This window comes from Adiantum capillus-veneris, chromosome 29 (assembly GCF_014529385.1).
Source record: "Adiantum capillus-veneris isolate H3 chromosome 29, ASM1452938v2, whole genome shotgun sequence".
NCBI lineage: Eukaryota > Viridiplantae > Streptophyta > Polypodiopsida > Polypodiales > Pteridaceae > Adiantum > Adiantum capillus-veneris.
In genome coordinates, this window is record NC_140959.1 from 56,451,027 (window position 1) to 56,475,587 (window position 24,561).

The 24,561-nt window shown below is 44.6% G+C and overlaps 1 protein-coding gene across 4 annotated transcripts in view; it reads left to right on the forward strand.

The window, feature by feature from the left end:
• Window positions 1-6,614: 6,614 nt before the first annotated feature.
• The window catches only part of LOC147419234 (Pentatricopeptide repeat (PPR) superfamily protein), a 58,243-nt gene continuing 40,296 nt past the window's right edge, over window positions 6,615-24,561 (forward strand). For 2 of the 4 annotated variants that reach the window (XR_015187192.1, XM_086506264.1), the window contains exon 1: window positions 6,615-7,512. Coding sequence is in view for 3 of the 4 variants with exons in the window: in XM_086506264.1 (XP_086362390.1) it covers window positions 6,729-7,512 (784 nt within the window). In the remaining variant the exon portion in view is untranslated. The remainder of the gene's footprint in view (window positions 7,513-24,561) is intronic. The other 2 variants (XM_086506263.1, XM_086506262.1) reach the window with 2 other exon arrangements.

Here is a 24,561-nt window from a genome sequence, read left to right on the forward strand (position 1 = left end):
GTGCATGCTCTCCTCTTTCCATCCTTGCATCCGCACACATGCATCCACATACTCTTCAACTGGTATCAAAGCTTGGGTGTTTCAATCTCAAACCTGGTAGCTCCCCCCCTCCCCACACAACGTGTGTAGCTTCGCTTGGAGATTTAATGGGATCTTAAGGATATGGCATCTATGTAGATAATGGGGGCAATAGGAAGTTCTACATATGGAGCCAACAAAGAAATGGGGAATCATTGGAAGCTTGGAGTAGCTTTGGAAAAAGCATCACAAGGGGATCTGTAGAACTTGATTGTGTGAAGCTCATCTTGTACTCAAGAGAGAATCTTAAGGGAGATCTTTGATCTCTACATGGAATAAAAAATAGTAGGGAATTGAAATTTATAGTGAGGAGAGGAGAGCTTGGGGAGAAAGGGAATCAAATTGGGACCCTTACAATAGAGATCATTGAATAGCAAATGAAAAACGCTAGACGGTCAATTGAGAGAGTAGCGTAACATTTAAAACAAGAAGCAAGGAAATAAAATGGGCAAATAGTAGCACTGAGGAAAGCACACGCATGCTTGAAGCCTTAGAGCAAAAACCAATGGAAAACCAAGGTAGAGTTGTGGTCAATTAACAAAGGCCAACGTTGAATTGCAGGGCCTCTCTAGTGCTACAAAAGGTTGTGTGTGTGTGACACACATACACACACACTCTCTACAAAGAGAGAGAAGCCCATGGAAAAAGAGAGGAGTGGAAGAGATAGATAAAGAAAGCAAGCAGTGGAGAGTTGGTTGGTTCTCCTACTCTGGCATTCGAGAAAATAACAAAGAGTGTGTGCGCATATATGCACACGCCCGGTTTTTTGACACAGAGCGAGGAGAGATAGAGAGCATGTTAAGCTCTCAGATTGTGTGTAATACAAAACACACACACACACACACAGGCTTCAAAGACCTCGGCTTAGAGAGTAAGATAGAGATCACATTGTCTCTCCTCTAGCATCATCCGACATCAACTACAATTTTGGATTTGGCTCTATTCCAGCATCAATGAGCACACTCTCTATGGCATTGACTACCAATTTTTTGGCGCTCTTCTTGGCATTCAAGCTTTGACATCATAGATTTTGTGAGCTTCCATTGGATGGCAGAAGACGACATCAACAGTGAGCAGTTATGTCCGACAGTGAAAGATGGCATTGGCATGTTCTTCTTGACTTTGACATAGCGAGAGCATTTTTTGGCTCTCCTTTGGCATAGCCTCAACATTGGCTACCCTCCTTCGGCATATCCTCACCATCGGCTCTCTTCCGTTTCTAGAGAAGTTTTTCTTCAACGGAGTCTTCCCAACATTGACTTACCATCGAGAGAGCACGGCAACGGCTCCCCTCTAGCCCGCATCCGGGATGGCTTGGCTCTGATGTTGTCTCCTTGGCAATTTCAGCTTCAATGGTTCTCACTTCTCTTAGTTCAACAAAACTCATCCGACACATACGGCTTCAGTGGACCATTTTCGAGCGGATTTCCCACGGGTGAGTTTGCCTACCAAATGGCATTTACGACCACAGGCTGTTGATTCTTCTATGTGTCTAATTTTTGGTCGACGAATTTCTGATCGGAGCTTCCGACGGATGAGGTAGTGTTCTAGATTTTAGCATTTTGCTCACAAGTTGCACATTCTTTTCAGTGCAGATTATGTAGAAAAGGTATTGTGCTCATTTATGATTGTGTGGGTCACTTCGGAGAGTATTTTTAGCACGATTTTATGCTATATATGCATATGCAAATACAACATGAGCTAGTGGCAGATCCACAGGTTTATAGGGATTTTGGACATGTGTAGTTGTCCATAGAGCCGCTCGTTTTAGGGCTGAGCTACATTGCTAGGCTTTTGGCTGTTTATGTATACCATATGTGGTTTTGCTAATGAGACACTGTCTGTTCATGCTTCATGCATTTTAGTGAGAATTTTGAGATTTTGCTCAAATTTTAAGGAAAACGCTGCCAAATTCTTACCATGCCTTTTGCGTATCTATAGTTTACTCTGTGATGGTTTAGTGGTCAAGCGTGACTCCCACTTTGATAGTGATCAAGTTTTTACTCTCACTTTGACCAGTATTGTCAGTTTAGACATGGATTTAGTGTTCTTGTACCCACTCTCGTAGGAGTGAGAGTTGCATATGCTCAAGTGGCTACAGATTATGGGCAATCAAAGGTTCTACAGAATTTTGGAACATTGTCAGATCTTTGCAGGTAGTTTTCTTGTGGGATGCGTTTTGAGCATCGTGTTTGCTCACTACTTGCATATATGGTTATTCTCTTTACGCTTGGTTGAGTTGTTTGTCCCAACTTAGGCTCACTTGGTTTAATGACATTGTTTATGCATGCAGATTGTGGACTTTACACTATATACTTATCGTAGAGCCGTTTTACACGTATTCGAGCATCAATTATTGATGTGGCTGATCATGGTTATGATTGTGTAGTGGTCGAGTGATCTCCCACTTTGTTGTATTTTGGCATGGTTTATGGTTAAGATTTTGCTCATTTTTCAAGGGAGATTTTGTTAGATTTCTCCTAGGATTTCTCACCATAGTTTTGGTTTATTGACATGTGACAGTTCAGAGTCGACAGTGTTGACTCGTGAGAGAGACGAAGGTCTCGTAGTTGCCGATATAGGTGATGTTGGCATTGTGGTCACACAGGTCACGTTAGGCGCCATTGTTTCAAACATATGAGGTAGATGAGGTTTTGACACATGCTAGAGCAGTGGCTTCATATGCTAGTGACGGTAATATCACGTTCACCTTTAGCGTTCCTCTTGCCTACATGTCTATGAGAGGTGGCACTTCTCCCCATTGATTGGTAGATGAGGATGAAGTTCTCCACATCACACCATATCATGAGTGGTTTAGCACTTTCTCTAGTGGGAGCTTTGGTTGTGTGCACTTGGCTGATGGTTCGACGTTTGACATTGAGGTGTAGGAGATGTTTTCTTGTCATTGCTTAGTGGTGCATCATATACGCTACGACATGTGTGATATGTTCCTCAGTTGAGACAGAGTTTGATCTTAGTAAAACAATTAGGAGATTGTGGGTGTTAGATATTTCTTAGAGAGCGGTCTTTTTAGATGCATTACAGATCACTAGTGATTGCCAAGGGAGCCAGAGTGGCTTAGTATATCCTATGCATATATCTAAGGTATGAGACTGCATAGTCTCAGTTTTATTGGTATGGGTTGAGTGAGAGACCACAAGTGTCTCCTTTGCTAGTGAGTTCTAGTATGCTCATGAGACAGAGCATGTAGTTGTGCAGGATATGTCAGTAGACTCTTTAGAGTCAAAGGTAGAGTGACAATGCTCTAGTGAGACACAACAAGTGTTGTCAAAATCTATGTGGACAATGGTAGAGTGGGTCTGCTCTCTAGAGACACAGACAGAGAAGATGGACATGGAGTTCTTTGATATGCTCATGCTAGAGATTGATGAGTTGATGCTAGGACACATAGTTTTGCCTATGGATGAGAGGACATAGCCATCCTAGTTTTGGTGATGATACATCCATACGTGATGAGTAGTCTTGATGATGCAATGCATGCATATAGCACTGTGAGGAGGCTAGTATAGACATGTTTGTGCAGATTTTGTTTGCAGTCGGGCATCTAATGTACAACCTACTAGTGTCAAGGCCAGACCCTAGTAGCTTCATTGAGCAACAGGGATTGTCAGTCATACAATGAATGACACTAGCATGATGCATTGTGGAGCTTTTCAGACTATGCAGAGTTGTTTGCAAAATTTTCGTGTAGATACACACATCCATCTATCATTAGAACCGATATAGTTGCATGTAGATCGAGTGAGCGAGCCAATGGTGTAGGTTGAGAGAGTCTCTCACCTATTTTCTTGTACATACTAGTAGTTTAGCTATCCATCATTAAGTTTCTTGGGGTAAAGGTGACGTGCCTTTACCCAGGGCCGAACATACGATGCCCGGTTGCCCATTGGCCACACTTACCCTTATTCATTATACATGTACATGAATAAAGAGCAATCTCATTTCTTCTCTTGAGAGGCTCGCTCCATCCACACACCGTGCATGCTCTCCTCTTCCCTTCCCCACACCGTGTGCACATGCATCTGTGCACTCTTTAATAGTTGGTCAAAACTCAAAAAAGAATAGCGAGGATCCTTCCACTAGCAACATTCCATAGAGAGCTGAGAGCGGTAGTCAAGGTTTGAGACACTCTAGTCGAGCCTCAAGTATGCCTTAGCGTTTTTAGCCACTTCTAGATCACCTTATTTTGATTGACTGTGGGCAACTGTCTTGTTTCCAAGAAGCCATGCAAATCGATGATAAGAATAAGTGGGAGCAAGGAATGCAATCAGAGATAAACTCGATTGAGCAAAATGAGACATGGGAGCTAGTTAAAGTGCATGCAAGCAGGACATCATTACCTTGCAAATAAGTTGATAAGAAAAAGTGTACGTCAAAGATCCAAAGCCTAAGAAGAAGGCCAAACTTGTAGCTAAAGGTTTCAAGTAGTAGAAAGGTGTAGACTTTGATGAAGTCTTCTCACCTATGGTCAAGATGACTACTTTGTTTATGGTGCTTGGACTAGTCGCTATAGAGGACTTGAAGCTAGTCCGAATGGATGTGAAGATGACTTTCCTTCACACAGATCTTGAGGAAGATGTGCACATGAAGCAACTTGAATGGTTTGTTAAGCCAAACAAAGAATAACTTGTGTGCAGACTCAAAAAAGCACTTTATGGCTTTAGGTAAGGTTTGAGACAATGGCATCAGAAATTCAATACTTTCATGTAGTCTCATGGTGGATATAAACAAAATAACAAGGATCACTGCCCAGAGGGATCAACCATAGAAAACTTATCGTACCACGTAAAGTTAAGAATAAGGGAGGAGGTGGTTAAGCTTAAAAACGCTAGTGTTGTAAGGAAGGGAACTATTGTGTCTCATTAGAATGGCGGCCCACTTGAGCAACACCCCTATCCTCCAACTTGTGTGAAAATTATTATATAGATACAAAAGGCACTAGTGCCACTTTGTACTTGTGTTGGTTGTTTCCCAAAAGGTGTTCTTGTTAAGTACACGGTTTTTCAAATAATTGTCTTGTTTCGTCCAGAAAACCATGCCTTTGTGAAAAATATGGTTATAAATATTTTATTGTTGAAGGACTCTCTCTTTGATTCATCTTGTTATATAAGTAAGGTCACTTGAATTCAAATCTTATATAATAAGCCAAGGGTATGATATTTTTTAAAGTTGAAAACTGTATAAGCTTAAGAAAGGGGACTATATTTACCTTATACAAGTTGTAAATAGGGGGTTTTCCCAGTTTGGCTACTTGTAGGTGGCATTCCATTTTTTATACAGAGTGAATCCCCCAAGATAACTTCTTATTTATAAAGAAGCTTAGCGATGGATCACTTATTCTTCTAGTTTATATGTTGATGACATGCTAATCATTGGGAAAAACATTCATGAGATTGCAATTTTGAAGCAAATGTTGAGTCATACTTTTGCCATGAAGGATTTGGGAGAAGCTAGTCACTTTGTTGGTATGCATATCAAGCGTGATAGGTCAAAGGGTATTCTTGAGATTTCTCTAGGGTCATACATACAAGAGGTCTTGCAGTGTTTCATATATGCAAGGGGGGAAGGCATCAAGTACCCCCGATGCCATCATATTTGAAACTTAGCAAGAATGATTCTCCTAAGTCTAATGTTGAAAGGCCAAGATGGATAAGATTCTGTATTACTCAACATTGGGCAGTTTCATGTGTGCTATGGTGGCTATGAGGCCAAACATTACATTGCGGTGGGAGTGGTGAGCCGTTACATGGTGAACCCTGCCAAGAAGCATTGGGATGTAGTGAAACATATCCTCAGATACTTGAAAGGTACAACAAGCAAGTTCTTACAATTCGAGAATAGTGACACATCCATGGTTGGATACATAGATGTAGATTATGCAGGGAGTGTAGACAACAGGAAGTCTACATCTTGCTATATTTTCATATTTGCTAGAGGTGCTATTTCTTGGAGATCGTGTCTTTAGAATTGTATATCCGCTTCCACTTATAGAGATTGAGTATGTTTCAGCATCAAAGAGGCCAGTAAGGAAGCACTGTGGTTGGCACACTTAGTGGGAAATTTGAACAAGGGTTAGTAGATTCCAATGTTGTATGGTGATAGTCAGAGTACCGTTGCTTTGACAAAAGAATCTTTGTTTCACTCCAAAACGAAACACAAAGAGCTATCAATTCATATTGGATGGGTAGAAAAGAAGGTCAAACTCATCAAGGTGTATACAAATGACAACCTTGCTGATGCTCTTAGGAAGAGCTTAGCTGTGGAGTGGTTTGTACATTGCATAGAGCTGATGTATCTATACTATCTATAATGGGAGGAGGGATTCCGGCTCCCTTCCCCTTGACACATGGCACATTCTCCTTGCTCTGGCCAGCTCCAATGGTGTGCTCTATAGCCCGATCCGTCAGTCTTCAACGTTGGTATTACATATTACATATTACATATATAATAATGTTACACTTTTGATAAAACTTATGTAGCTGGTGGCACCATAATACTAGAGTATGTTATCCAAAATGAAGGATAATGAATGGATTGAAGGCCGCGGATCGCAGCCAGAGAGTACCATAGCCAATTTCCCGTGCAAGCTGGCTTTGGAGCCTGTCGATGCTCGTGATTAACTTCTGGTCATGGACTCTTCCGTGACCTCGCAGTCCGCAGCCACCTCTGTGGCAACTTCGAGCGCTGGGGCTGCATTCGCTTCATGCTCTCACAAGAGCAGTTCTCTCCGCAATGCATGCACCGTTGCATGCCTTGGGAATCTGCTCGGCATCACTTCCAAGAAGAAAGCGAGCTTGCTTCTTCATGCTGGAAGACCCTCAGTTTTCCTGAGCTTCATGAAGCCAGTCGGAATCCATTTTTTGGAGGAACCCGTTGTGTGTCTTTCCAATTCAACAGCATCAATCTCTTCGCTAACAAGGATACAGAGACATGCACGAGTGGGAACAATATTCTCTTTCGTGGTTGTATTCACAAAGCTTCACCTGATAAGAGTTTGTCGATCAAGCGAAAGGTGTTGTACCACTTATGCTCAAGCAGCAAGCAAACAGCAGGTAGATGCCAGCAATCTCATGAAAGATGATGCTGTGAGCGTGGAAACTGATGATTGGGATGTGACAACCAGTGCTGCACAAAGCTCAGCTGAGCCAGGCGTTCAGGACATGAAGCAAGAAAATGCTGAAGCTTCCTTATTTGCAGATGAGGAGCTCTTGAGGTGTTTAGCATTGGCTGAGAATGCAGAATGTGCGACCGCCATACTGTCGCAGAAATGCATTGGTCCAGGAGGGACTCTTTCGGGTGATGATTGCTCTAAGCTAATTGATGCAGCACTTGCTGAAGGAAATTTTGATTTAGCTTATTCGATCCTGGATACAATGCGCAACAGTCATTTTCAAAGAAGACTGGCAAGATCAGGTTTCTTTCTTTCTGCATGCGTGTGCGCGTGTGGAGGGGTGTGCATGCATGTGTGTTTTGTGTTTAAAAAAAGAAGAAAAAGCATAAGCGAACAGTTCGCTCTTGCTTCTGTTAGGCCACACGTGGTGCACAGTTGAGTTGTTCCAAATAATAGTTATTGTGTGCTAAGGAAATGTACATACGCCTGTACATTTTTGAAACATTTGGATGTGCCAGTGGTGGCGGGTCTAAATGCTCATGTGTAAGTATTATTGACCTTATTAGTTCATGAAAGTATCCTCATTTAGTCCAGGTAATTAGATTCAAGTTGGATATTTTGGCTCTATGTTCGAGAAAAACAACCTTTTCCTGATTGTCTCAACTTGACAATAAACGAAACTGACAAAAAATAACTGCAGGCTTTAAACTTGAGGGTGAATAACTATCCAAGAAGGGTGATTTATGCCACTTGACACACATGCATGGGATGATACTTGGTTTGTATCCAAGAGGGATGGCATCATCTATGGGATTACTTCCGGAAGGACTCAAAACAATATTATTGAGGTGCACTTCTTATAATTTATGACCATTTTTGAGTTAATAAGAAGTCTAGTTTGGAAAGGATGGTCAATTCGGTTGATGATTTTTATATGCCATGTGGTGGCACGCTTAGGAGGTTATTGGAATTTAAGGAATTTTGAAATTGAAGATCTTTGTATCCCGCATGTTCTTTGAGGTTCAGGGAGAGAGCTGCCTTCACAGAGTCTCGATAGAGGCTCCACAGGTTGCAGAGTGTTGCTTTCAGAGGACATGAGTTGTGGGCATTTGTGGGAGGACTTATGTCATAGATCCTGACGTAGTAGATCTTGAGACAGGCCACTGTCGGCTTTGGGCTTGGGAGAGCTTGAAGCTTCCCTATGGCATGAGTACAATGGGACCTTGGAGAGTGGTTCTGGAGAGATCCCTTCTCCTGTGCCGATCACCCTGGGACCCCGTTTTCCCAGTACACATTTTGACTGGGGCGCCACATATTGGCAGCACAGAGAGAGGTTTGTTGTGCTGCAGCACTTCATTGGCAGGAGGAGGGTCTCACTGCTGAGTTCTTGTCAGGTTTTTGGGAGTGGTTGTGGGACTGCAGGCAGCCGAGGAGAGTTACTATATTTCAGTGGCTAGTTGTACACAGACCTACAATACTTGGGAGTTGGCTAGTACAGAGTGGCTTCTCGATAGCTTGTGTAGCTTGTGACCATCCTTTGGAGAGTCAGCGTCACTGTCTGTGGGACTGTCACATGGCACAATAGGTTTGGCTTCGAGTTTTTCGGTTGATGCCAACTCTTTTCACAGCTCGACAGTACACTTGGGGGGCTACAACCTGGTCCACTCTCACGGGCCTTGCGCTCCATTTTGACTTGGCTTGCACCAGCAAGATGATAGTGATCCAGGGGGATTGACCTAGGTTCTACACTCCAGCTTGCCACAGAGCTTACCTCTTAGGAGTCGTGCAGTGAGAGAGTTGTGTTGGGAGCTTGTCTTTTGCTTGACACTATTCTTCTGGTTCATTTGGCGGGCCCACTGCTTTTGCATCTTCGAAGCTCGCCCTGTCCCACTAGAGACTATTTGTGACTTTTGGTTGGAGTTGATTCACACTCTCAGGGGTCAGTTCGAGAGACTTCAAGGCAGCTCCGACTGGATGCGAGAGCGTAGAGAGGCTTTCCTGCGACTCTGGCGCCCAGTGTTTTTCTTTACCATGGTCCAGGGTGCGCCTAGATGGCTCCTCCCATTTTGTGATTTAGCCCTCATTGTACATATTTTGTTTACTCACTGGGAGAGTCTTCCCATGCTTTTGATATAGCCCTCTCTAGTAGAGGTGGTTTTGTAGCCCTATGAGCAATTTTATTAACTAATGAAAGGATCTTTTTCTCGGAAAAAAGAAGATCTATATGAACTTTTGCAGAAGTGGGCCAAGTGACGATAGGCTTGGTGGTGCGAACCAATTTGGATATAAGAGGGTGACTTGGTAGATGGCCTTGTCAGAGTGGTAGCAGAAGCCAAGAAAAGGAGTTAAGAGAGAGATTGCCTGAGAAACAAAGGGCATGCTGAGAAACAAAGGGCATGCTGTGCATCACATGACCAAGGTGCAGCCCCTTGGGGGGGGGCCACCAAGCGTGCACTGTAAGGGGTATATAGGTGGCAATAGGCACCTCTCCCACATGCTGTATCCAGCCAGGAATCAAAATCCCTAAAATAGGGGATATCCATCAAATGGGGTTCAAGGTCCAAAAAGAATATGACCCGCCAAACTGGTTGACTTGATGGAGCCTTCATGCAATGCATGGGTGGCCTACTTGGGGCATACTAGCCACATAAGTATTCAGAAGACCTAAGATGAATCAGTAGAGTGATGTAGCAAGGTCCAAAAAAGAGTATGACCTGCCAAGCTGGTTGACCTGATGGAGCCTTCATGCAATGCATGGGTGGCCTGCTTGGGGCATACTAGCCATATAAGTATTCAGAAGCCCTCTAGTTGGTCTAGAATATCATCGATCCTAAGAATCAGAAATCTGTTCTTGATGGTGATTTTGTTGAGAGCTCTATAATCAATGCACATTCTCCTAGATCCGTCTTTCTTCAAAACCAACAACACCGGAGAGCAGTAAGGTGAAGTACTGGGCTGGATAAGACCCTTTTCCAAGAGGTCTTTTACTTGGTTCATAATCTTTTCATTCTGGGCTTGGCTCACACGGTAAGGTGGCCGGTTCGGTGGTGTGCTTCCAAGTATCAGATCAATGGTATGATCCTTAGGACGAGCTGGTGGCAACTCGCTTGGTAGGCCCTTAGAAAAGCAATCGGCATGAGTGTGGAGAAAATCTTGGCGTTCTTTTTCTAGATCCAACATATTTGTCCTATGATCATCGTTTAACTCTTTCAAAAAGATCGAGTAAACAAACAGACTGGATTTCATTAATTTTAAAACGGGCGAAGTCGATACAATAGGGACAGATTCGCCCTTAAGTTTTACATCAAGTACAATGGTTCGGCCCTTTTTTGTAGTCAAAGTCGCTTCTCTCGCCCGATAGTCGACCACGGCGTTATTCTTATTGTACCTGGGAATTCCGAGGAGGACATCACAACCTTCCAAGGGCATTATGTAGAAGTCCTTGCCCCAAATACCCTTGACAATGCAACCGAAGTTTGCCAATGATAGGTGTAATGGCTACGTCCCTACCGCTAGAACTACCTTTGCTAGTGGTCCCATCCGATCGGGTGTAATCTCAAGTCGTGTCGCCAATTCAGGTGAAATGAAGTTGGCCTTGGCTCCTCCATCAAAGAAAATCAGGGCTTCTTGATCTTTCACTTTACCCCAAGCTCGGAAAACTTGTGCACTCTCATCAATCGTGCTTGGGTGAGTACCCATGCAATCTGGAATGAGTCCTGCTTTCATCTTGCCTTTCCGTCCACATTCCTCAAATGCATTTGAACTCTCTAGCCTTTCTTCATCTTGATCTTTCTGTGCCTTTTTAGGGCACTTTTCGGAGATGTGTCCTTGTTCCCTAGATCCCAAACACTTCCCCTCTTTAATGTAGTTGGCTCTCTCTTGCGGAGTGAGCCGGGGTCGTGCATCCTTATCTTTTTGATCTTGGGGGCTCTTCTTCTCTCTACTTTCATTTTTAGAAGTCTGCTCGGTTTTCTGCGTCATGATCTCATCTGTGTGGTAAGTCAGACTGCTTGAGTGTATGGCAAAGCCCCGTTTCGCATGACTCATCGGTTTTGGAATAGAATCTGACTTTTGCTCTAAGCAGTGATCTCGGATCTCCGTAGGAAGTCCTCAGGTAAACCGCTCAATCTATTTTTTAAACGAGATCTTCTTAAATGAAGAAGCGGGTAGAAAAGAGCTTCAAAATCTCTCGCAATATGCGTCCAAGGTATCTTTCTTGGTCATTCGGAGATGGTTCCAAGCAGTTCGTATGTCGCGTTCATACTCCCGAGTCAACCAAGAAGAAATAAAAAGCCTTTTAAATTTCAGCCATTTAACTGGCGCTTTCTTGTTCAATAGAAGAGTGGACCACCATGTTCGAGCAATCCCCTTGAAGTAAGAGTTAGCCCTCCGAATCTTGGAGTGCTCTGAGTAATGTCCTCCAGAGAAAGCTATATCAAACTGCTCTATGAAGGCCAAAGCCCTCGAAGCATCTCGGAATCCAGAGAAAGTGTCAAATTTGATTGACGGTCCACCTTCTTTAAATTCTCGAACTTTCTTGCTTTTATGCTCCAGAAAGTCATACTGGTTGGCTTTATAAAAATTCTTCTTCTTTGCAAAAAATCTACGATCATCGGAGTCCGAACTATCTGAAGACGAGTCCTCTGTAGAACTATCAGAAACTGGGCGAAATTTAGGCTTCTTTGCCTTTTTCTTTCCCTTTCCGAAGCTTTGCTTTTTGCTTCGCTTTTTCCCTTTCCTGTCTTCTTCGCTCGAGTCAGAAGAGCTAGAAGAACTGTCAGAAGAAGAAGAAGAACTGGATACTCCTTCAAATCTGACATGCTTCTTCTGTTTTCTTGTCGAGGCAAAAGCAGATTGACGACCCAAATAGCCCGGAAGTCAATTCCTTTCTTCTGCTTTTTGTCGTGCTTTTTGGCTTTGTTGGTTGCGTCAAAAAGCTGGGTAACCCGTGTATCAACCACCTCTTGTAATTCTTGCTCTGTAAACATCCTTGGAGTAGGAGGTTCCTTGAGTGCCGGTTTGAGGGGTGGTTCTGTGGCCTTCCACCACTGAGAGTGCACTTCGTCGAAGGATGTCTGCGTCAAAAATTTTGCAAATTTGGGATCCTTCGCAATGTTGGTCATCATCTTTGTCGCATCGTTAACCAATTGTCGACGCTTTATCTCTTCAATCTCCGCCTGAGTAGGCCGAGGCGGGTCATACTCGTTAGAATCTTCTTCGTGATCTGTTCCTGCATCCCCATATGCAGAGAAAGTCGACCGATCTTTGTTTGAATCCATAAGTGTCGTGAGAAAAGGATCGGATTTCTCGGTAGAAGAGAAATTGGCCGTGCTTTGATACCACTGTAACAAACTTGGACACTCCAAGTCAAGATTCTACTGCGACACAACAGAGATTCACTTCAAAACAGTTGACAGTTCACAATTGATTCGACACGGCCCGGCGGAGTTCTGTGCCTAGAGATATTGGCCCGAAAGACTGGCACCCCTTTTGGTATTTCTTTTTGTATTAATCTGCAACTCAAAGTACAAGGAGTGGGAGGGGTCTCACTCTCAGACTCTGCGTCCAGATGCTCTGAGAAGTTGGAGCCCAAACCACTTATTTATTCATACAAGGGATGCCAAAAGCTGCCATACTCTGAAAAGCATTAAAAATAAAGCAACTATTCAAAAGCTCTCTCTCTCTCAAGCATTGCGTAGCCAAAAAGCTGGAAGTCTGTATGCTTTTGCCACGTCAGCAGTTCCGTACAGCTGCCGTTTTGTTTCCGCCGCAATCTGCGCCGCATTTTTCGGGGGTCCATACACTGCTGCCACGTCAACACTGCAACGTGTTTTACGGGATTCTTCAGCCAGCCGGGGTGTAAGTGTGTGTATCCGGGCTGCCATGTCACTGGTTTGTGACATATGCCGTCCGAGAATCCCATCACCGGGTAGGTGGAAATAGGAATGGACGGGAGACGGGAATGTGTCATCACTTCCTCACTAATTATTTCTTGTGTGCTACCCCGCAACGAATTATTTCTTGTGTGCTAATCAAATAACACAACGAATTTTTGACCATTAACATGCCCATAGCATCGTCCTTTTCCTCTATCCACTCATCCTTCTAGGTGATAGCATCACCTGTGAGATGCATGGAAGCCAAGAGAACTTTGTTATTATTAGACTTTTGAACAACAACAAAATAAGATGTAAATTGATGCAGCCAAGAGTAGATGAAAATCGCATCCGTCTTGCCGTTATACTAATTGAACGTAATCTTCTCGGGAATTGGTTCGTCGATGTTCCGTATAGAATTGGTCACCTCCACGATGGTCTTGGCAAGCTTCTCATAATCCGGATCCGAGGAGGAATCGGATTGAACCACGAGAGATGTTATGAGATTACGCATGGCTGCTCTCTCTTGCCTACGAGCCTTGGCTTTGGCTGCCAATCGACGTTCCTCTCGCTCTGCTGCTTCCACATGCTCGTCTCCGTGGCTCCTCCGCTTCCACACGCTCTTATCGGCATGCCTTTTGTTGCCGCATCATCATCTCCATCATCATCCGCAAGGGTGGAGGGGTAGGGGGAGGACTACTTGGAGGATGGGGAGGGCTACTTGGAGGATCCAGAGGAGGAATTTGGTCTCCATATCGCTACGAGTCTTGACCAAAGGATTTCCTCTCTTGTGCTCAAGGAAGGTCGCATACTTATCTTCAGGATAGCTATATACCCCCTCATCAGTGCACCCCGCATGCAACACCCAATATACAATTAATTGCTATTTCTAGATGCTCAAGGTGGACGATCCTATGTGCAATGGCAGCAGGTCTACTGTTCCAAGGGTGGGAGGAGTATCCCGAAACAATGCAAAACACAACCTCAAACACGAGAGAAAAAAAAAACAATTTGGGAATTAGCGGATTAGTGCAAAAGCTTCAAAGCTCTGATACCAATGCCACGTGCAACAGAATTGAAATGGTGACAAGATTTAGACTTTACACTTCCACAAATCTTCTTCTTTCCTTGCTTGAATGGGTGCTACTTAGCACAAATGATGGTTCCTTTTATTTTCTTCTTGTAGAGAGAGAATGAGAGAGGTAGAGATGTGTAGAGGGGGGGAGAGAGTAAAATGGAGAATTAACACTGGATGGGGTCCCAACCTACCCTCTCAAGGGCCCTTAGGCCTCCACACCGTTGCCGGTGTGGTATTTGTCAGGTGCAGCGAAAGTGTTTTAGGATTTAGCTCGGATCTAGTACTCCGCACAAACACAAGGTTGCTTTACTTCACTTCAAAAGAGAAATTGAATTCAATTGAGAGAGAGAGAGAGAGAGAGAGAGAGAGAGAGAGAGAGAGAGAGAGAGAGAGAGTCACGTGGACGTGGCAACTGTTAACTATGTGACGAGGACATGGCAACTGCTAACTTTAGTTGTTGGTTTCTTTCCAATGGGTTTTGTTTTATTTTTGAGACCCTCTTCTTGAAGTAGCAAACGGTCGGACATTGTATGGCCAAAGTGAACGGTAGTTTCACCCGTAGATGGGTAGTGGTCGGCACTGGAATTCGTATGGTAAGAGGATGTCTAGGCTCTGAGCAAGATCATATAGGTCCCCCTGTGGCACTTAGCAAGTTGGTGGATACTAGGAAGTGAACTCAATAAAGGCCTAAAGTCAAGGTTTGACTACCAACAGAAAGTATCCGACAGTTGGGCCACATTGCACTTTTGGATGCGGTCCCAATGAGGATAGATGGTCAGATGACCACGGGGAGCCCAACGGAATCATTTTCTAAAATTTAGGGAACTACTATTTTGGGCCGTGAAATGTGTTCGTGTCATTACCTCCGGTATGACTAGGGGAACACTTTCCAACTCTGCCGCGAAGTCAAATGGGCGACCAGTCGGGGTATTTTTAAGCGGCAAACCCAAAATGGGCAAATGCTTGTAAACGTGCCAAGTGTCATTTTTTCATGAACCTGCCTCATGCAGAAAAAAAGGGCGCTGAATTTTATGCAGGGAAGGGGCTTCATTTGCAATCTGAGTGCTTCCTTTCCCCCTTATGTACAGTGTGGTGCCAGGAGTGATGCCGTGCACGCTACGCACTGCTCTCTCTCTCTCTCCTCTACGAGCAGTATGTTATGCCCCACTAGTGGGCTTTTCATTTGACCAATGTACAGTTATGTGGGTTCATGCGCGATTGCCGAGGCAAGAGCCTCTTGCACAGGTACTGGATTAGCTAGCGGCTAGTCCCTCGCAGGTACAGGTGAATTCGGAGAGGTTTCACGTCAGAAATCTCGTCCGATTCAAAGGGCAAGTAGCCCTACAGGTGCGGGAGCTCGAGGTCTTGCTACAGATGTGACCGACACGCGAAACGGAGCCCAAAACAGGGAATTACAGTCTGCTGTGTATTTTTGCAGGTTTAGGGTTTCAGCCCTAAATGGACCCTAATACCCCCAGCAGGTTCGGGGATGCGAGGGGACGGCTGTACAGGTGAACTGGCGCATTTTCGGGGCAGAAAACAGAGAATTCAGCGTGCTGCAGATTCTTGCCAGGTTTTGCAAAGTGTCCGTATGCGTCGGGAAAGTCACCTATTGCGTGGGGATACTGACTGTGAAGCGTCCTAGTACATTTGTGCTGTTGAAATCGGGCCAGAACAGGTGTTTCTTAGCCTAGATTGTGCGGGGCAGCTTGTAGGAGATCACAGGTTTTATTCCCTCTGTTAAAGAATAAAGAAATACCTAAAGGGGCGCCTATTTTGGGGCCTACAGGTTGTCGGCGTCTGCTCGGAGCATTCTAGCTTCCGAGCCGTGTGTGTACTTAGGTGTTAATCCCCGTTACAGGTTACCTTTGCAAAGTACTCTGTGTGTGTCTAAAGTAAAGAATTTTGGGTGTGAGCCAACGCCTACCGCCCCACGGGCCGGTTTCAAGGTTCCATTGCTGGGACATCAATCACTTTTTCCTCAAAGAGTGAGCCTCGGTTGTTTTGGGTAAAGACACACAATGCAGGAACGCGGGGATTACACTGTGGCCGACAAGGGGAAGGCCATTATGGAAGAGGGTTCCTCTTCAAAGGACAGACATGAGATCCCTATGGTTTTTGAGATTGGTGTAACAGACTTGGACACTCCAAGTCAAGAATCAATCGCGACAGCACCAAATAACCACCTTAAACAATTCACAGATCACAATAGATTTGCACTGGCCCGGCGGAGTTCTGTGCCTAGAGATATTGGCCCCAAAGACTGACCCCCCTTTCGGTATTTCAATCAGTTCAAAGTACAAGAGAGTGGGTCGGGATTCACTCTCAGACTCTGCGTCCAGATGCTCTGAGAAGTGAGGCCCTCACCACTAATTTAAAGGTTACAAGGGATGCCCAAAAGCAGAGTCCCAAAAGCTTCAAATCAAAAGCAACTGCTCTCTCTCTCTCACAGAGAGTCAAAACTTGAGAGCAAAAGCATTCTCTCTCTCTCTCTTTCTCATTGCGTAGAGAAAAAGCAAGATTTGCGTCGCTCATCATTAAAAAAAAAAAATTATATATATATATATATAAAGCCTCCGCGATTTCTGGAAATTAGGGTTTTTGGCAAAAATTAGGGGTTGTAGGAATTTTAGGGGTTGTGCTGTCCGTAGCCACGTCATCACTTTGTGACATACCCCCCTCTTGAAAGCATTGTAATCGACCGCGATTACGCTGCAAAACCGACAAAAGCCATAATCCGTCTTAGCAGACACTGACTGTTAGTACCTACGTACTAGGAACACACTTCTAGCACATGTACAAAATCGATAGTCACATCACACGACATCACAGGACATCACCAGACATCATAGGACATCACATGACATTCAACATTCATTCGGATCTTAGACCATGATTTATCGGCAATGTAGCTAGCAATCACATCTAGGTCCAATCGGGACCTCATCGATGTCCGATTGACTAACCCCTATTGCAACCATGTCTATTTGAGATCAATCAGACCAAAATGCTGCAGTCATTTCGTCTATCAGTTCCTGCACTCAAAAGAAGTCAAGAACAAATCAGTATCATTATCAGGAATTCCATTTCATAAAGTATTCCAACAGAATACTGTCAGCTCTCAGTATCCCTGAAGCGCAAAGAGACATCAGTGACTTTAGTATCAAAATCAAGGCATCTGTTGACAAAGGAGCTGAGTAACTCTTCTCTTGTGCATCCCTTTGCACCAGATCTTCGGCCAAGCTAAATTTCTGGGTTCCGTTTGGGAGTTGACTATGCTAAACCAAAACATCGAGGTAAAGTTTCACAATCCGAGGAGTATCTGCTAGGTCCTCCTCCTCCATCCACTTCCCATCAAATGCAGGAAAGTTCTTGAATTTAACCAAGAACCGCCTTCGGACTTTACCTTTCTTCGTATCCGTATGTGCCAAAATCTGTTCAGGAACAAGGGTCTCCTCGTTTTCTTCCACTGCGGGTTGCTCATCAGGCTCCCCATCATCAGGCACATCACCCTTAACAGGTTTCAAGAGACTCACATGCAATGCATTGTGAATCCTCCAAGTATCTGGCAGTTTCAATCGGAAGGAGACATCATTTATCTTTTCAGTAATCTGGAAAGGTCCGTAGGATCACATACTAAGCTTTAGAAAAGAAGCCTCTCCTTTCCCTTTTTCTTTCTTAGGCGTGCCTTCTCAAAACGTAAGAGCACCCAATCATCCTCCTTCAATTTCAAGTCGCAACGATGGCGATCCGCTGCCTTTTTCTATCGTTCTTGAGACTTCTGCAAAGTCTCGCGAACCTTGGCAAAAGCCGAATCCAAATCTCGTGAATATTCATCCGCTTCAAATATCTAGTCTTTCGTGCTCAGGAAGGATGGAACCTTTGCAGCACTTTCAACAATCTCAAATGGCGTCTTCCCGGTTGAAGAGTGTATCTTGTTATTGTAGGCAAATTCCACCAAAGGTAAGTTCTTTTCCCATTGAGTCTTCTGATCCGAGATACAAGACTTCAATAAATCTAAAACCACTGAATTGGCAATCTCAGATTGCCCGTCAGTCTGCAAGTGGAACGTTGACGAGAACTGCAACCGCGTGCCAATGTTCTCCCAAATTTCCTTCCAAAACAAACTCAGTCTGCAAGTGGAACGTTGACGAGAACTGCAACCGCGTGCCAATGTTCTCCCAAATTTCCTTCCAAAACAAACTCATAAATCTGGGGTCTCTGTAGGAGACTATCGTCTCAGACGTGCTGTGTAATCGGAAAATCATCGTGATCATTCTGTGTTCTCGGGAGATCAAAAATGAAATCCATTTCAATATTTCCCAAGGGGCGGGTGGGTATGGGTAAAGGCTGTAACAATTCCTGTGCCTTATGCCTATCAAACTTGACCTTCTGGCATACTGCGCACAAACTCTTCCACATCATTTTTGAGTCTCGGCCAAAAGAAGTATCTCTCTACCCCTTTATGGTGGTAGCAATGCCGTAGTGACCCATAAAAGGTGGACGATGGCATTCAGTCATAACCTTTTCCCACAACGGCTGTGTAACGCCCAACATAGTCCTTCTCATCAAGTAGCCTTCCCGAAGGGAGTATCCAGCTACTGTCTCCCCATCCCGTATCCGTGTGAAAATATTCGCAAAATTTGTATCTGTGGCATACTGATCGACCATATCCTCGAAGCTCTTATGATGTATCGTGGAATAGCGAGAACCAACGGCTTTCGAGACAAAGCATCCGCCACCACATTCTTCTGTCCCCGCACATGGACAATCTGGAAGTGAAACTGTGACAAGATGTTCACCCACCGCATCTGCTTTTCCGAAAGCTGCTTCTGTGACAAGAAGTAGCGCAAACTCTGATGGCCTGTAAAATCTGCTCCGAGTAGGTAATGCCGCCACTGAGTAAGAGCATGGATAATCGCCAAAAGCTCCTTCTCGTATATCTGTGCTGTCATCTCCGGCCTAGAGAACAATCGGCTCTCGTAAGCAATGACATGGCCTTCTTGCATGAAGACCTCACCCAGACTACGACCATAAGCATCACAAAATACTTCAAATGACTTTTGCAAGTCCGGCAAAGTCAAATCTGGTCCTGTAGTCAATTTCTCTTTCAATGTCTGAAAGGCAGTCACCTCTGTGGATCCCCACAAGAAAGGGACTCCTTTCTGTATCAAGATATGCAAAGGGGAAGGAACCTCTGCAAACTTTCGAATGAACCGTCTGTAGTACGAACACAGTCCCAAGAAGCTTTCAACTTCATGGACATTCTTCAAATCGGGCCGTGTCTATCTTGGCCGGATCCATTTGCACTCGTGTTGCTAAGACAAAGTGTCCCAAAAAAAATGTATCTCTGAAGCATATGATCTCTGTGTTCTGCTTCATTCTTGGAGAAACCAATGATATCATCAAAGAAAGTGCCAACAAATAGCCTGTACTCTCGAAAAATCCCGTCCATCATCCGGTTAAATGTCACAGGAGCATTGGTTAAGCCAAAAGGCATCACCAAAAAAACTCAAATAATCCAAAAGTAGTCCGGAAGGCTGTCTTGTAGACGTCTCCCGTCGCGATTTGGATCTCATGATATCCACTCTTCAGATCAATCCTGCTAAAGCACGAGGATCCCTGTAACCTGTCGAGTATATCATCGATCCTAGGAATCGGAAATCTGTTCTTGATGGTGATTTTGTTGAGAGCTCTATAATCAATGCACATTCTCCAAGATCCGTCTTTCTTCAAATCCAACAACAGTGGAGAGCAATACGGTGAAGTACTATGCTGGACAAGACCCTTTTCCAAGAGGTCTTTCACTGGGTCCATAATATTTTCATTCCATAATATAACCTTTATCCATCGTTCAGGTCTCTCCCATAAGAATGAGTAAAGAAATCATCAAGTACAATCTCTGAGCCCTTCATTTGTCAAAGTCGCTTTCTTGCCCGGTAGTCAACCACGGCGTAGTTCTTGTGGTACCAAGGGATCCCGAGTAGAACGTCACTCGCGTGCCCTGAACACCCCTGTCATTGCAAACGAAGTTTGCCAATGCTCGGTGTATTGGCAACATCCCATCCGGGTGCCAGTCGAACTACCTTCGCCTGTGGCGTCAGTCTGTCGGGCGTAATTTCCAAATCGAGCCGCCAATTCCAAGTGAAAAGAAGTTGGCCTTGGCTCCTTCAAAAGAGCTTCCTAATCCTTCACTTTGCCCCAAAAGCGCCAAAGTTTGTACTTTCATTCATTAGATTCAGTGCAGGTCCCACGCCATGTGGTACCAGTTCTGCTTTTCTATTTGCCTTTTCTGCCACGTTCCTCAGCTGCTCTCGAACTCTCAGGCCTGTCGTCATCTTTATCATTCTGTGCTTTCTTTGCCTTTTTAGGGCACTTCGCAGAGATATGTCCCTGTTCCCCGCATTGAAAGCACTTCCCCTCTCTGATAAAGCGAGCTCTCTCCTCGGGAGTAAGCTTGGGTCGTGCATCCTTTTTCTCTGGGTTGCTCTTTTTCTTTCTACTTTCATTCCCAAAAGTCTGTTCGGCTCGTTGTGTCATGGCCTCATCTGTGGGGTAGGTCAGACTGCCAGAGTGAATGGCAAAGCCCCGCTTCGCATGACTCATCAACTCCTGAATAGAAGCCGACTTCTGTTCCAAGAAGTGATCTCGGATCTCTGTAGGTAGACCCAAGGTTAACCGCTCAATCTGTTCTCTGAACGAGATCTTCTTGAATGAAGAGGCGGGTAGAAAAGAGCTCTAGAATCTTTTACAATAAGCATTGATTGTATCTTTCTTAATCATCCGAAGATGGTTCCAAGCAGCTCGTGTATCTCGTTCATATTCTTGCGTCAACCAAGAAGAAATAAAAAGCTTTTTAAATTTCAGCCATTTAACTGGAGCAGTCTTGTTTAAAAGAAGCGTGGACCACCAAGTACGAGCATTCCCCTTAAGGTAAGAGGTAGCTCTCCGAATCTTGGAGTGCTCTGAATAGCGTCCTCCTGCGAAAGCGATGTCAAACTGCTGTATAAAAGACAGCCTTCGAAGCATCTGAGTATCTTGAAAAAGTATCAAACTTGATCGAGTGGCCACCTTCCTTAAACTCTCGGACTTTCTTGCTTTTATCTTGGAGAAATTCATACTGGTCGGCTTTGTAAAAATTCTTCTTGTTCGCATAGAAGTTTCAATATTCAGAATCTGAGCTGTTTGTAGACGAGTCCTCAGTAGAACTGTCAGGCTGTGGGCGAGATTTAGCCTTCTTTGCCTTTTTCTTGCCCTTTCCGAAGCTTTGTTTCTTGCTTCGCTTTTAACCTTTTCTGTCTTCTTCGCTTGAATCTGAAGAGCTAGAAGAACTGTCAGAAGAAGAAGAAGAAGAAGAAGAAGAAGAAGAAGAACTGGGTACTCCTTCAAATCGAACACGCTTCTTCTGTTTCTTTGCCTTATCAAAAGTTGACTGACGACCCAAATATCCCGGGAAGTCAGTGCTTTTCTTTTGCTTTTTGCCGTTGTTTTTGGCTTTCTTTTGCGCGTCAAAAAGCTGAGCAATCCGTGGATCAACCACCTCTTGTAATTCCTTCTCTGAGTACTGTTTGTGATCAGTAGGTTTCTTGAGAGCGGGTTTCAGGGGTGGTGTAGTGGTTTTCTGCCACTGCGCATGCACTTCCTGAAAAGAAGTCTCGCTCATATATTTTACCAAATTCGGATCCTTCGCAAAACTGAGCATCATCTTTGTTGCATCGCCGATAATTTGACGACGCGTCATCTCTCTTTGCTCTGTCTGAGTAGGCCGAGGCGGGCCATATTCTCTGTCCGAATCTTCGTTGTGATCCCTGTGCGCATCTCCAGATGCAGAGGGAGTCGACTGATCCTTGCGTGAAGCCATAGGTGCCGCGGAAAAAAATTGAGCTTGGATTTCCCGTAGAAGAGAAATTGGCCGTTCTCTGATACCAGTGTAACAGACTTGGACACTGCAAGTCAAGAATCAATCGTGACAGCACCAAATAACTACTTCAACAATTCACAGATCACAAAAGATTTGCACTGGCCCGACGGAGTTCCGTGCCTAGAGATATTGGCCCCAAAGACTGGTGCCCCTTTCGGTATTTCTTTTTATATAACTCAGTTCAAAGTACAAGAGAGTGGGTCGGGATTCACTCTCAGCCTCTGCATCCATATGCTCTGAGAAGTGAGGCCCTCACCACTAATTTAAAGGTTACAAGGGATGCCCAAAAGTAGAGCCCGAAAAGCTTCAAATCAAAAGCAACTGCTCTCTCTCTCTCACAGAGAGTCAAAACTTGAAAGCAAAAGCATTCTCTCTCTTTCTCATTGGGTAGAGAAAAAGCAAGATTTGCGTCGCTCATCATTAAAAAAAAAAAAAAAGCCTCTGCGATTTTTGGAAATTAGGGTTTTTGGCAAAAATTAGGGTTTGCAAGAATTTTAGGGTTTCTGGCAGAAATTAGGGGTTTTGCTCTTCGTAGCCACGTCATCACTTTGTGATAATTGGCTAGAGCTCACGGCCACGTCAGTCTGTACCTCTTGTCAACATGAATGTCCCTCCTGTAGTACAGGGCTTTATGATTGGGCAACTTGAGGATGATGCGTTCAAGACTCAGTTAGTTGCCGCGGTGAATGTCTTTTCGCAGCTGGTGCAGAATCCAAGGTTTATGGAGTTCTTGCAAGCGCCACCAATGCAACTGTTGCTAAATTGGCTTTATCTGACATAAAAATAATTCTAAATGAATTATTGGAATTTTAAGTGAGAGGGTTTTTCTCACTGGAGACATCCGAGTACAGAATATTCCTAGTGCGTCATTCAGAGTAATAACGGGAGCACTGTGAAAGGGAATATCTGTAAGGCCACCAGGACCGAGTACTTCTGATGCGTCACATTGGATGGGTGACAGGGAGCATCGGGAAGAAGTATCTGACCGTCCGGGAACGGACATCTCTGATGCGTCATAGGATGGGTGACATAGAGGTTATGCGCCTGGAAGTCAGCCGTACATGCTAGGAACAGTGTTTGGGGGTATGCAAGGCATCATGCCAAAGCCCATGTATGGTAGTATCGGCATGCAGCATGGTTTTCAGAGCAACCACGGCCAGTTTGGGGTGCCACAGGGTCATTTTGGCATGGCTGGTTTTTCTGGACAGCAGCCAGATATCTCACCTCTGACGCAAAATGTGAATGGCCAAGATGTGCCGATCATGCCTACTACAATGCCCATGTTGCAGACCATTCCATATGACAACTTGGGGGCACTAGAGAAGCCGAAAGCTTACAAAGAAGGTGGTGTAGCTGTAAAGATCAGTACCTTCAGTGGTTTCGAGGATAAGACAAAGGCCCTCACTTTCCTCCAGCAGTTTGATATAGCTTATGCGGGAGGGAATTTTACAGAGGCCTCGAAGGTCAGGAAAGCCGCCACTTTCTTAAAGGACAATGCGCTTACATGGTGGACGACATTGTTAATGCAAGGAGAGGCACCCGCCACTTGGGTTTACTTCAAGCAAATGTTTGCATCTGCTTGGCTATCAAATGAATTTGAAGCCGACGTCATGACAGATTGGCACCAGCTTACTTCAGCTTCGTGCAAGAGCTTGCTGGAGTACAATAGGAGGTTTTGTAAAGCGTTACTCTTAGTGACCTACAGATTTGTGCCATTGACAGAGCAGATAGATAAGTACTGTTGTGGGCTGCCTAAAGGGCTTGGCGATTACTGTACAAAGAACAAAGTGGCTACCCTCACTTAGCTTATGGAAGTTGCGAACACTGGTATTGTCTTGTTGAAAGGAGAGGACAGTGGATTTCCGAGCAACGACAAAGGAGGACAGCAAAAGAAAAATTCAGCGAAGAAGCCCTTTGTGAAAACGGCTCCTGATGCGTCACAGGGGTCAGAAAAGGCCACCAAAGACAAGGATTCAGCCGGGACTTCTGGAGCGTAGGCAAAGAAACAGAAAAGGAAGCCTTTTGTGTGCAAGTCGCTCGAGGAAAAGAAGGTCCTAATGGCTGAGAACAAATGCTTTATATGCGAGCAGCCTGGTCACTTTTCTATCAATTGTCCACAAAGGAAAAGACCAGCTGAGTCAGAGGATAAAGGAGACCAAAAAGGCAAGAAGCCTAAACCCACGGCAGGTTTAGTGCCAGACATGATGGGTGACAGGCCCAGCACAGATGCCAGTCAGTTATGCAGGGCATGGGGTCAAGTTAGGGATCGGACGGCACTCATCTTCTTTGATCCAGGTGCCAAAGCCAAATTTATCTCACCAGAGTTAAGTATGAAGCTGGGCATTAGAGCTGAACAGCAGAGGCAGGGTTGGCATGTCCTGGCGACTCAGAGTGTGTTACTCCCATCATTGGAAAACAGCGTCTGCATATCCAGTCATATGTGGACACAGAAGAGTTCTACATCATGCCGCTGGAA